This window comes from Pelobates fuscus, chromosome 6 (genome assembly GCF_036172605.1).
Source record: "Pelobates fuscus isolate aPelFus1 chromosome 6, aPelFus1.pri, whole genome shotgun sequence".
NCBI lineage: Eukaryota > Metazoa > Chordata > Amphibia > Anura > Pelobatidae > Pelobates > Pelobates fuscus.
This window is the reverse complement of record NC_086322.1, coordinates 254,075,869-254,089,558: the sequence shown is the minus strand read 5'-3', so window position 1 is coordinate 254,089,558 and position 13,690 is coordinate 254,075,869. Positions and strand designations below refer to the sequence as shown.

The window sequence follows — 13,690 nt, the reverse complement described above, 5'->3', positions numbered from 1 at the left end:
ACGCATGCACACTTGCCTGCAAATGCTGTGGGGAGAATTTGATTGACTGAGATCTGTATTGATGATCTCAGCCAGTAGAGGAGCGGCGGGCCGGCGGCCATAGTGAGACAGGCACGTAGGGGGACTAAAGGTAAGTAAATTTGATTTATTTAACTATTTAAAGGGACACTGTCCATTGGAGTGGTCTGGGTGCCAACTCCCGCTACCCTTAACCCTGCAAGTGTAATTATTGCAGTTTTTATAAACTGCAATAATTACCTTGCAGGGTTAACTCCACCTCTAGTGGCTGTCTACTAGACAGCCACTAGAGGGCACTTCCTGCTCTATAGCATGCGCATTAGGTCTCCCCGGCCGGTGGGCGGGATTAGTCTCGCCCACCGGCCGACGTAAAGACTGGGAGGAGCGGCGGCGAGTAGAAACGGGTCTCAGGTAAGTGATCTGAAGGGGTTTTCACCCCTTCAGCAACCAGGGATTGGGAGGTGGGAGGGAGAGGGGACCTGCAGTGCCAGGAAAACTGATTGTTTTCCTGGCACTGGAGTTTCCCTGTAAGGGGGACACAAAAATGTAAATAGTTAAGAAGACAATCTAATGTTAGGAATGCATGTTAGCAGTCCTAATGTTAAAGTGCTCCTTTAACCCCTTAAGGACCAAACTTCTATAATAAAAGGGAATCATGACATGTCACACATGTCATGTGTTATTAAGGGGTTAAAGACAATCATAAAAATTAGATATTAATTTTAAAAAATGTGTTTTTTTCTATTTATATAGTTCCTACTAAGTGTGTTTGTTGAGAAGAAGGAAAATTCTGAAGAGGGTTCATTATTTTTACACAATCTAGGACTATAATTGCTTGGGCTGATCTATTTGAATCCTACACTGTTGCTATGGTTGCAGCCAGGGGCGGGCTGGGCCGGGGGGCAGGGAGGCAATTGCCCCCAGGCTGCCCGAAATTATTTTAGGACCGGCTGCGTCGGGCCGGCCCTTTAAATGCTGCAGCCGCCGAGCGCTCTGTGAAGAGCACTCAGACGGCTGCAGCTCCTTTCCCTCCCTCCCCTCCCCTGTAGGTGGCCGAGCTGCACTCCAGTCCGCGGTCCCGGCTGCAGTGATGGGAAGGTACTCAGTGTGCACCTTCCTGTCAGTCCGGCCGGGTACAGGAAACAGAAACTCCTGTTCCGCGCGGAACAGGAGTTTCTGTTTCCTGTACCCGGCCGGACTGACAGGAAGGTGCACACTGAGCACCTTCCTATCACTCCGGCCGGTACCGCGGACTGGAGTGCAGCTCGGCCACCTACAGGGGAGGGGGTAAGAAGAAGGGGGGGGGAGTAAGAAGAAGGAAGGGGGGGGGAGTAAGAAGAAGGGAGGGGGGAGAGTAAAAAGAGGGGAGGGGGAGAGTAAAAAGAGGGGAGGGGGGAGAGAGTAAAAAGAGGGGAGGGGGGAGAGAGTAAAAAGAGGGGAGGGGGGAGAGTAAAAAGAGGGGAGGGGGGGAGAGTAAGAAGAGGGGAGGGGGGAGAGTAAAAAGAGGGGAGGGGGAGAGTAAGAAGAGGGGAGGGGGAGAGTAAGAAGGGAGGGGGGAGAGTAAGAAGAGGGGGGGAGAGTAAGAAGAGGGGAGGGGGAGAGTAAGAAGAGGGGAGGGGGGAGAGTAAGAAGAGGGGAGGGGGAGAGTAAGAAGAGGGGAGGGGGGAGAGTAAGAAGAGGGGAGGGGGAGAGTAAGAAGAGGGGGGGAGAGTAAGAAGGGGGGAGAGTAAGAAGAGGGGAGGGGGCGAGAGTAAGAAGGGGGGGAGAGTAAGAAGAAGGGGGGAGTAAGAAGAGGGGAGGGGGAGTAAGGGGAGGGGGGAGTAAGAAGAGGGGGGAGTAAGAACAAGAGTGGGGAGTAAGAAGAAGAAGGGGGTAAGAAGAAGAGGGGGTAAGAAGAAGAAGGGGGAGTAAGAAGAAGAGGGGGGAGTAAGAAGAAGAGGGGGGAGTAAGAAGAAGAAGGGGGTAAGAAGAAGGGGGGTAAGAAGAAGAAGGGGGGTAAGAAGAAGAATGGGGTAAGAAGAAGAAGGAAGGGGTAAGAAGAAGAAGGGGGTAAGAAGAAGTGGGGGTAAGAAGAAGAAGAGTGGGTAAGAAGAAGTAGGAGGGTTAAGAAGAAGAAGGGGGGAGTAATAAGAAGAAGGGGGTAAGAAGAAGGGGGGAGTAATAAGAAGAAGGGGGTAAGAAGAACAAGGGGGGGAGTAAGAAGAACACAGGGAGGAGGGGGTAAGAAGAACACAGGGGGGGTGAGAACACACAGAGGGAGGAGTGAGAAGAACACAGGGAGGGTGGAGGGGGGATGAGAAGAGCACAGGGAGGGTGGGTGAGTGTGAGAAGAGACCGCAGGGGAGAGCTCTAAGGGACAGAAGGGACAGCTCTATAGGACAGGGGGCAAGACAGGGAGCTCTTTAACACTACGCGCGCACACACACACACACACACAATGCATCCCTATACATACACAGAAACACACAATGCACCCCTATACATACACAGAAACACACAATGCATCCCTATACATACACAGAAACACACAATGCATCCCTATACATACACAGAAACTGAACATGCTTCCCTTACACACAGAGAAACACACAATGCATCCATTACACACACACACACACACAATGCAACCCTTACACACAAAGACAATGCATCATTTGCACACATACACAGAAACATACAATGCAAACCCTTACACACACATGCAAACACACACACTGTTTTTCTTACATACACACAGAAACGCAATGCATCTCTTACACTCAATGCACACACATACAGACACACACCTTGCATCCCTTATGCATACAAACACAGATTCACACAATGCATCCCTTACACACAACCAGAAACACATAATACATCCCTTATACACAAATACACACTGCTTCCACTACACACAAACACACTGCATCACCTGCACAAACTGGTATCCCTATACACTACATACCATAAGCACACATATTAGATAACACATAACACAGCCCCTACACACTCCACTCCCTGTGAGCGAGCTCATGGGTGGGTGGAACATATAAGTGGACGTATGAGTGGGCCTTATGGGCATACTCACCGTCAGGCACTGGGGCCCAGACCTTGAGCTGTGTAAGAGGCCCCCAAAAAATGGAGCTGCTTCCAATTCTCCCAGAACGTTGAATTTTGTGACCACAGTTGCAAACAGCCTCCAGAGGTCCTGTTCTACACCAGACCAGTGGAGCCAAACTGCAGCCCATCATCATCCTCATCTAATTGTAAGTAGGCAATCTAGTATATTATTAGTGTCACTAATCTATAATTTACCTCACATTAAAGGGACACTATAGCTTAATGAAGTGGTTCTGGTGTCTATAGCTGGTCCCTGCAGGCTTTTTAATGTAAACACACACTGTGTGCAGCACTGGCGTTAGTTCATATGGCAGATCATATGGGTGGGGCATTGTGATGTCACATGGGGGGGGGGGGCGGCAAATTTATATTTTGTCTAGGGCGGCAAAAATCCTTGCACCGGCTCTGATCCTGGGCAGGTGCACCAGTCTACTGGTGACCCACAGGAGGGGAGTGCACTGATTGCACTGCACTCTCCTCCTGCCCAGACCCGTTTTGACCGCAGTGCAAGTGCCCTCTGCCCCTAATTTACAGTGGCTCACACTCACAACAAGCAGTGCCTGGAGCCCTTTGCAGAGACGGAAACAAAGAGGTTCTGCGGCAGCTGGCCGTCCTGCAAGCATTACATTAAACAGCTGTTCCCCATGCAGCCACAGGTGGCGTTGTGCTGGGAGACTGTGATTACTCTTCACTTCCTCCCAGCCTACAGAGCAGCGCATGGGGGAGAGAGGAGGAGGCATGATTTAATCTTGAATAAATCCTCTAAGCAAACCTTTATAAATTTGGGGGGATCAGCTCTGTTTCCACAGTTTATTGGTGTTTACTCTCATCTCTGTATTAATATTGAGGGATGTCTAAGTAGTAACATCAGTGTGTGTCAGCAGGGCCAGCCGTTGGGGTGGGCAAGCTGTGCGGTCACGCAGGGTGCCATGACAACAGAGGCGCCCGGCGGCCAACACAGCTCACAAGTTGGGTACACCAGCATATTTAATTTAAACGATTCGCTGGTGGTCCACTGGTGCGCACCAGCAGTAGGTGCAGTCAGATCATATCCTCTCCCTTGTGGTTCCGGCGCTCAGTTAGTGAGTCAGAGCACAGGCTCAGAGATTCTCAGCCTGTGCTCTGACAACATTGAAAGTCAGAGCCGTGAAGGAGCGGGTATGGCAAAGAGCTACTGATTAGCATAACATCAATATCCGTTATAAAACCAGAAAAAGGTGGGCATGGATGGTGAACTGATTTGGTGGCGCAATGGGCCACTTGACTGGTTTTGCCCCACAGGCCTAAGGCTGCCAGCCCTCCCCTGGTTGCAGCTTTGCTTTCTCATGTTATAAGACAACTGCCACCTCAAAACTATTTTAATACAATAATCAATTTATCACGTATGGAAAGGAAATAGTTTTTTAGTTTTTTTTTTTTTAAATGAAGCATATGCAAAAAACAAATTGGAGAAACTTACCTCTACGTTTAGTATGGGACATGATCATTCAGCCATATACATACACCTTGGGTCAGGCGGTGTTTGAAAACTGACAGTTAGTCTCTATGGTCTATCCTGCTTCACTCCATGCATAGAAGCAGGGAATACCATAGAGACTAACTGGTGGTTATTGTGACTAGGGTTGCCACAAACCAGTTAAGTTCAGACTTAGCCAGGGGACACTATTTAAATGAGGAGAAAAATAGAAATATTCATTTTTCCTATTCTCTGTATGCCTTCACTATCCTGACTGCCAGGTGTAAATGACAGAGCTCATATGACTGATACAGAGATATTGTTTATTCTTCCACTTTTTTGCATTTTTGGTTGTACTCTTATGTATTCCCCTTCAATTTTCTCACAAAGTGATCTGTTAGTTTCCTTATATAACTTGTCATTGATATACGACAACAGAAAGTACAATTAAAAAATGAATGCACCTGCACGTGAAAAAAAATCAAAATAGAGGGCTTCTCCAAACATCATAACCAATACAGACCATTGACATTGTTAAGATGCTAAGAGTACCCCGGTAAAGTGGAAACAGTTTTGCATCAACTTGCCTCTTACCTGGGACCCACATCCGGCTTTTGCAGAGCTGAAGATGCCAATCCTGCTGGGCATACATTGGCTGAGAGCGCCGGCTGTTCCCTTCCGATGCTCTCAGCCAGTGTATGCGAGTGTCTGTGCAATTAAATAAGTACAGAATTGAAATTAGCCAGCACGGAACGAGGGCTAATGATGCTGCTGGATGTGGCGTTACAACCTAAATATCTCTGGAGGTGCAAAGTTTCCTACTGAAACACTGTAATTACAGGCTCTCTGCGCCATGACCACTTCAAAACACTGAACTTTTAATGGTTACACATCAATGGGCAACTGACCTAGGTTCCCAGAGATCTTTGCGGTTATGGTGCTAGTAGTCATACAATAAACAGAGTATGGAGAGACTATTTAGCAAAAAGGCATAACCATCTGGGTGCTAATCCTTACTGGTATTCCCTCAAATACCAACATAAATAGTAATTATAATAAGAAAGAGAATGCACACCAAAAAAAGTCACAATAGTAACTTAACCTGGTTTAATAAGTCAATATCAGATAACATACATAAACATACCCTTGATAAAGGCAACCATGAGGTGCCGAAACGTTGGTTTTTTTTTTTATGTGTCCTGTTTCTGCCCTATTAGGCTTGTGAGTACTTTTGGTAACTATTCTTGATTTTTGATTTATGTTCTGTGCCTATTTCTGTCACTTTAACTATAATTGTTTATTTTGCTTATAGTGCACTTTTAAATAAACAAAAAAACAAACATCTATAACCTAAATACCTAAACGCCTCGTTTGCAGTAGGGCACTGATATTTGTATTGGGTAAATAGACACCACAACAACATTAAATTGCTTTATACAAAAGAATTGTAATATTATACAGTATGAAGTGAATAACATTGATTATATCATTACAATGGAATCTACCAAGGGGTGGGATATATTAGGCAGCAAATGAAAAGTCAGTTCTTACATTTCATGTGTAGGAAGCAGGAAAAATTGGCCAGTAAAAAGATATAAGTGACCCTTGCAAGGGCCAGATAATTATGGCTAGAATATTGGGTCAGATCATCTCCAATTAGCAAGTCTTGTGGGGTGTTCCAAGTATGCAGTGAATAGCACCTACCAAAAGTGGTGCAAGGAAGGTCAACCAGTGAACTGCCACCAGGTCATGGACACCCAAGGGTCATTGATGCACGCTGGGAGCGAGGGACGCAAGTGTCAGAACTGGACCATGAAGGTTATCTCGTGTGATGATTTAACATTTTCTTTTAGATCCGGAGGATGGCTGGGTGCGGCATCGTTTACCCGAAGAAGAGATAGCAACAGGATGCACTAGGGGATGAATGTAGACCGGCTGAGTCAGTATTATGCTCTTGGCAATGTGCTGCTAGGAAACCTTGGGTCCTGGCATTCATGTGGATGTCACTTTAAAACATACCACCTAGCGGGGGCGGGGCATGGAAGACATGCTGGGAGGTCGTGATTGACTTGAGCTCCCGAATAAGCTTGTATTTTTAGAGATTGATGGGGTACATCAACCTCCCTACCCAACTCACCCACACTGGCACTGATACCTGGTACCTCCAGGACAGCTTTGGTGTGGGTTATGTGTCCCACCACTTGTGCTGCCCGGTGATCTCGACCACCAGCTTGCTGCGGCCTGGTATTTCCTTGGCGGGGGCAGCGGCTGATCTTTACGTCTGGAGCTACCCAGGCTTTCTAACCTATACTCAGTAACCCGAGTTCCCCCCCTCTGGGCCGGTGGGGGTTTTCCCGGACCTATCAAGCCAGTACCCACATTTACTGGGTGAAATCTGTGTATGGAGCTCCCACGCGGTTTCTACAAGATGGCCGTCAACAACAATGATGCCACGCATGTTGAGTAGCCTGCTGCCCCGAAACTGGGAAGCTGATTTCCAGGAGGCATTTGATGCCATATGCCAGCGGTTCTGGAAGGGATTGGAGGCTCGGAGACTGCAATCTGTATAACCTACCCTCAGGGTACCACATCTGACCAGAGATCCGGTTCGGCGCCCCCCTCCCAGGGGGGGATCCAAGAAGGTCTGTGTCCCTGTCCGCAGTCTACACACCTGGATGAAACACCACCGCCCGGGATCTCAAGGCTCCCTTCTAGTACCGGTGAGAGTGGCCTGTGGCCAATGGGAGTTGGTTCCTGTTACCGCCTGGGGCTGCAGGAATGCCACAAGACACGGCACCTCGGCAGGCACAAACCCCCTCAAGTACATGTCTGGACTCTGCCTGACTGTCACAGGCATAGGCTGATTGGGCAGCACTCAAGGAGACACCTTCTCAGAAAAAATATCAGGCTATCACCATTGTTATATTACTACTGTCTGTTTCTGTACACATTTAGCAACTGCTTACAGCCTACGCTAAGTTTGCTCATTCCTTGCATATCCCAATTGGGGTAACAATCTTGGTCCCAGCATACCTACTAATTGGTGGTACACTCCTCATGTAATCTATCTTGTGATTTCAGTGTACCTAGTTGACAATGCTTTTCTCTCTACTCTGCCCTGACTCACACTTAGATTTGTCCTTTCTATAAAATGTTCCCCATTTCTGACGCCTCCTGTATTACCACTGTCATTTTTCATGTGTTCTCTCAACAAGGAAATGTCATGCCAAGCTTGTTTGTATAACATGGCACAACAAAAATAAAGAATAAAAAAAAAATATATATATATACCACCTAGCTAGAGATTGTTGCAGACCACATACACTCCTTCATAGTAATGGTGTTCCCTGATGGTGGTGGCCTCTTTCAGCAGGATTATGCACCCTGCCACAATGAAAAAAAAAATAGTACAGTAATGGCTTGAGGGACATGACAAAGAGTTCTAAGTGTTGCCTTGGTCTACAAATTCCCCAGATTTCAATATGATTGAGCATCTATGGAATGTGCTGGAAGAACAAATCCAAACCATGGAGACCACACCTCAGAACTTGCATGACTTATAGGATCTGCTGCTGATGCCTTGGTACTAGATACCACAGACCATGTTCAGTGCTCTTGATCAGAGCTGTTCTGGCAGCACGAGGGGGGACTACATGATATTAAGCATTAATGATTTAAATTTAAGTTGAATTTATACAAAAAGGCTAATTTAGAGAAGTTTGCTAACACATATGAAAGCCATGAAACATTCCTATTTTGTAATATTTTTCTAATCTCGTTAATTAAGTGCTCTACAGCAGCTTTCATTGTTTTTTGTGGATTTTCCGGTCCCTGACTTTATTTTCATCTGCAATACAACAAGTTTAAATAAACAATTGACCAATTTTAATATTTCAAATAAATCAATTATTTTTTCCATTGTCTCTCCAGTAAAACCATTCTTAAATATTATTGCAGCAGTAAAATGTAATTTTTTTCAGCAACACAATGGATTTATCAATCTTTCACATTTATGAATGCAGGTGGGGTGCATTCAAACATGAACAGACAGATGCTCTCAAAAAGATACACACACAATCATATATATTATAGACACACTAAAAGAGATACACAAAGAAAGCATAAAAGGTATGAAAACAAGAGAGTGGCTTCCCTAGGGTCCTGCAGCAAACAAGGGTAGGGGGTTTGGTTGCTGCTGGTTGCTCTGAAGTTTATGTTTTTCTTAACAAGATATAGATACCAGCAGATTAAGTACCCAGAAACACCATGGAACTGTACATCAGATCAGAAGAATATCACGATATTGCTCTCTCTAAACAACCCTAGCACTATTTGGAGGGGAGGTCAGGGAGATGAGGCGTCTACCGACACAAAGGACTTGACGGAGCAATCTCAGATCCAAGCAATTTTCGGACAGTTTGCACCTCTAAACCAGAGCGCTCTAGGGATGTACAGCTCTTGGGGTTAACTTATAGGGAACTATTTGTTTTAGGGACACTGTAGTAAGGTGACCTGGTGTCCAGTAGGTAATTCAATTATCCTGCCTTTGATCAAATCATTATCACACTACCTACTGAATTCTGTTCCTACAACCCAGTCGTAAAACAAATTGGTCGGTAAGTGAGGATGCATTAGAGAGCATGTGCTAGAGAGCAGGTCTATGTTCGAGGGAATTCCCCCAAAAATAGATTAGCGCACTAGCACAGGAAATCCCTCAAATCTATGTTCTGGGAAAATTCCCTGAACATAGACCTGCTCTCTAACATGGAGAATCCGAGAAGTTGTTTTTCAGGTAAGTCGCTAAATGAGGACTACCTGTATTGTTTCGCTTGATGACCTCCTGCTGAGAATACCTGTATAAATGTTGAACAAAGAGCTATAAAGTTAGCTTTCATATTTGTTTGTGTGTGAAAAATGCAAAAACTGAATTTGAACGCTAACTTTGGCCAGTGTTTGTGACTAAGTGGCTACTAGAAAAGACTGGACATACCCCATTTGCAATACCTTGGGTTCTCTACTTTTGCAAATGGTATGCCATCATGGGGGTAATTCTCATTCCTGGCCTACCCTACCGTCTCAAAGGCAACATAACCAATGGGCAATTTTTAATGTGAAAAAACTGAAATGAAAGTCATATATTTGACTCTGTAACTTGTGAAAACAGCATAAAACCTGTACATGGGGGATACCGTTATACTTGGGTAACTTTGCTGAATACAAATATCAGGGTCTCAAAACAGTAAAATGTATCACAACAATATTGTCAGTGAAAGTGCTGTTTGTGAAAAATGCAAAAAATGGCACTTGCACTGACAATATTGTGATACGTTTTACTGTTTTGAAACACTAATTTTTGTGTTTAGCGAAGTCTCCTGAGTAAAACAGTACCCCCATGTACAAGTTTTATGGTGTCATGGAAAGTTACATGGTTAAATATAGTGCTTGCGGGGGTGGGGCCTGACTGCCATGCCTGCAGGACGTGTGTCTTGAGAGCTCTGGGCCACTACGGGCAAAACCAAGACTCATGGGGTCACCACTGGAACCTAAAGCAAAACAAAGCAACACAAAAGTCACCCTAGCTGGGGTTTGACTCACCTACCAGTAACGTGCATTATCCATGGTCAGCACGGTCTTCGGGGTGGCTCTGATCATTTTGCGGCCTAGTGTGCATCGAGGAAGGGCGTGGCGGCCCATCTCCTGCCTCAGGTAGCCTGGGCCAAGAGTCTACTCATCTAGTTTCCCCCCTGCCCCCTTTGGACCGGCTGGGGTAATCCTGGTCCACACCTTGGAGGGCCCCTTGAAAACTGAGTACAGGCGGCACCAACGCATACAGACATACCAGACATGTAGGCGGATGCCGCAGGCTCATCCAACGCCAGCGGCGGAGAGTGGGACATGCTCGATGGACTAAAGATGACTTTTGATGCCTTTTGGGAAAAGCTATCGGCACGCATGCAAATCGCGGCCTCTGCTGCACCAACTACCCAGCCCAAAGGTCCCTCATCTACAGCGAAGCAGAGGAAGGGGAGCTCCCTGCATCAGGACTGTACAAAGAGGAGACGCCGACTGCGTGTCAGAGCAGCGAACAGTGGGCGCAACCACACAACTCCACTCCACCCACGCAGACACCACTCCAATATATCAGAGAGGTGAATGAAACAGCCACCCAGCCCACTCGAATACCTCTGCAGCTTGCTACACAGACCCCAGAATGTGACCTTTCATCTGGCCATCACTTTATCAAATCTCGGCTGCGGCCTACCCCATAGGAGTATAGGTTGATGTGAAATGGAAACCCCTGATGGCAGCGCACTAGCTTCCCTGTCACTTGTTCATTTTACTTATGTTTTAAGCTACCTACATGTACCTAGTCTGTTCATTTATCTCCCTCCATCTAATGCCTTGCTTGCTTGTGGTCTGGCTTCCTAATTGTAGGGTCCTCCTGGGTGTACAACCGCTCTCTCAATCAGTTTAACTAGCCTGTGCAAAAATACTATTGCCTGTCTAAACATCCACTGCATATGTCCTTATCGAATTCTTATATCTTTGCCAATCTCTATGCATTGAATTACTCTTGTCATAATTTTAATTTAAAAAACAAAAAAAATAGCAGTTTCCTTGTACTGTTTGCTGGATAACTTTCTATGTGACTTATTACTTTGAATGTGTATAATATCTCGCTGCACATCAAAAATAAAGAATTACAAAAAATATATATATTTATAGGACTTGCAAACCAAATGCCCTGGACTTTCTGCCTGGGTTGTCAGGCAGGTCCCTCAAATTGTAATTAATAAAATGACTTAATTATGTAAAGGGATACTCTGCACTCCTAAAGCACTTCAGTTTACTCATTTTACAAAAAGTGCAGATTTGAACAGAAATTGGCACTTTTATAAATTAAAGAGTTACTCCAACCACCTTGACAACATCAGTAATTTCAAGTGGTCATTGTGGTAGGAGTATGTATGTGCAGTGTTTCAGCTAGAGATAAATTCAAAAGGCACGCAATAGCTCAGAGCACCTATCTTGCAAAGACGTCTTATTCAGTCTGTAACTGAACAGTCACAGAAAGTCTGGGTCACACCATCTGGTAACTTCACACAACACATTTGTCTATATTCTTCTCTGATTCCATGGCATTGTTTATGGACATGCTGTATTTAGAATCCTTACACTATGTTGTTACCCATATTTTATATTAATTCACTACAAAACTAAAGAATATATATATATATATATATATATATATATATATATATGATCATACACCAATACAGTGGATTTAGCACATGTGTGCAATGTACATTAAGTGGATATTAGATTTATAGATATAGAATATATATATATATATATATTTATATATATATTTTATTTTTTTTATTATTATTATTTTTTTTGTAGTGAAGTGATACAAAATATGGGTAACAACATAGTGTAAGGATTCATATTCCAAATACAGCATGTCAATAAACAATGCCATGGAATCAGAGAAGAATATAGAGGTGTATGATCATACACCAATACAGTGGATTTAGCACATGTGTGCAATGTACATTAAGTGGATTCTAGATTTATGGAGTGTTATATATATATATATATCTAATATCCACTTAATGTACATTGCACACGTGCTAAATCCACTGTATTGGTGTATGATCATATACGTTTATGGCATCTCGATATATAAAGTATTATATGATTTTTAAGCAGCAGGGGGAAAGAGAAGTGCAGGTATAGAGGTTTATTCTAATATTAATCGGCAGAACACAGAGGGTAAAGATTCTATTCGAATATTAATCGGCAGAACACAGAGGGTAAAGATTCTATTCGAATATTAATCGGCAGAACACAGAGGGTAAAGATTCTATTCGAATATTAATCGGCAGAACACAGAGGGTAAAGATTCCGTTCTAGTGCCGTTCTAGAACGCCGTCTAAGTGTACAGGCTGCACTTCACTCTGAAATGGCCGAGTTTTGTTACAGTTACAGTAATACAGCAGATTCCTCATTTACACAATATATGGGTTACCCGTTGGGGTTCTGCTTCGAGACTCTTTCTTTGCCTGTTTGTTCGCCATGTTCATCCGTAGTTTACGTGTCCATGGCAACAGTCGCCACGCCTCATGTTAACAATATGAGAAATCGCCACTAGGGGGTGCTGTTACACTTAGCGATCCGCCTATGGTTGTTTTTGCAAAGGCAACAGGTGTCTCTTGACACGTCGTCCGGGTTATAGCAATTTAACCATAATTTTTTTTTTTTTTTTTTACATTAAACAAAACCAGGAGCTTTGTTGGCTGGTACAATAATTGTTTATTATGTGGTGTCCTTAGGTGACCGCTCTTTTTCCATCTGATTCCAGGCGTACTGCAGTTGGGAAAGGAGGGGCACTAGAAGACTGTCCAAAACAGCAAGCCCCTTCCAGGAGCATCGCAGGCCACTAGGGGAGAAAAACATGCATATAAGAAAGGGACATGAATCTAGGTGAACATATAGTTATTCACAACAGGGGTTTGTTCACTAAACTATGCATTGTAGGGAACTGGGATCTGAATGCAGAAATGAAGGATAAAATATGCAACCTATGACTATAGCAAAGATGGTGAATCATTTTTCACATTTTGCAATTTGGTTTTCAATATAATATTTTTTTCTTAGATTTTTGTTTTATGGTCATGTCTAGGTTTACCATGTCTATAGCACAACCCACTATAATAAAGCTGTAAATTGTAAATTGTTAGAAAATTAAAGGAACGCTATAAATAACATGGCCACAACAGCATCCTGTATTAGTTATGGTGCCAGAAGTGTCTTGGCACCCCCTGTCCCCATTACAAACCATTTTAGAACAGTTTGACAGCTTACAACCACAAAAGAACAAGAAGCTCCTAGCTTCCATTTTGTCTTCTGAAGTCATCACTTGCAGCCAATTAGCTAAGCCCTGCAACCACTGGGCTTAGCTGAGATAGAAAGCTTCTTGCTTTCGGTAGGATGTAGTGAAGGAGAGGAGAAGCGCATTACAAACCACAGATAAGAAGTCCAATTGCTCTAACATGGTTTAACTATTTACACTGGAGGGAAGGCTCCAGGGCATGTCTGGCACCATGACAA

The 13,690-nt window shown here is 44.3% G+C and overlaps 2 protein-coding genes across 2 annotated transcripts in view; both read right to left on the bottom strand.

The window, feature by feature from the left end:
* Positions 1–12,686, bottom strand: part of MYCBPAP (MYCBP associated protein) — a 92,348-nt gene extending 79,662 nt beyond the window's left edge. Inside the window, exon 1 of the mRNA XM_063458961.1 lies at positions 12,609–12,686. Within this exon, the coding sequence (XP_063315031.1) occupies positions 12,609–12,663 (55 nt within the window). The 5' untranslated portion in view covers positions 12,664–12,686. The remainder of the gene's footprint in view (positions 1–12,608) is intronic.
* The window catches only part of RSAD1 (radical S-adenosyl methionine domain containing 1), a 29,465-nt gene continuing 28,383 nt past the window's right edge, over positions 12,609–13,690 (bottom strand). Inside the window, exon 9 of the mRNA XM_063458967.1 lies at positions 12,609–13,019. Coding sequence (XP_063315037.1) covers positions 12,896–13,019 — 124 coding nt within the window. The 3' untranslated portion in view covers positions 12,609–12,895. The remainder of the gene's footprint in view (positions 13,020–13,690) is intronic.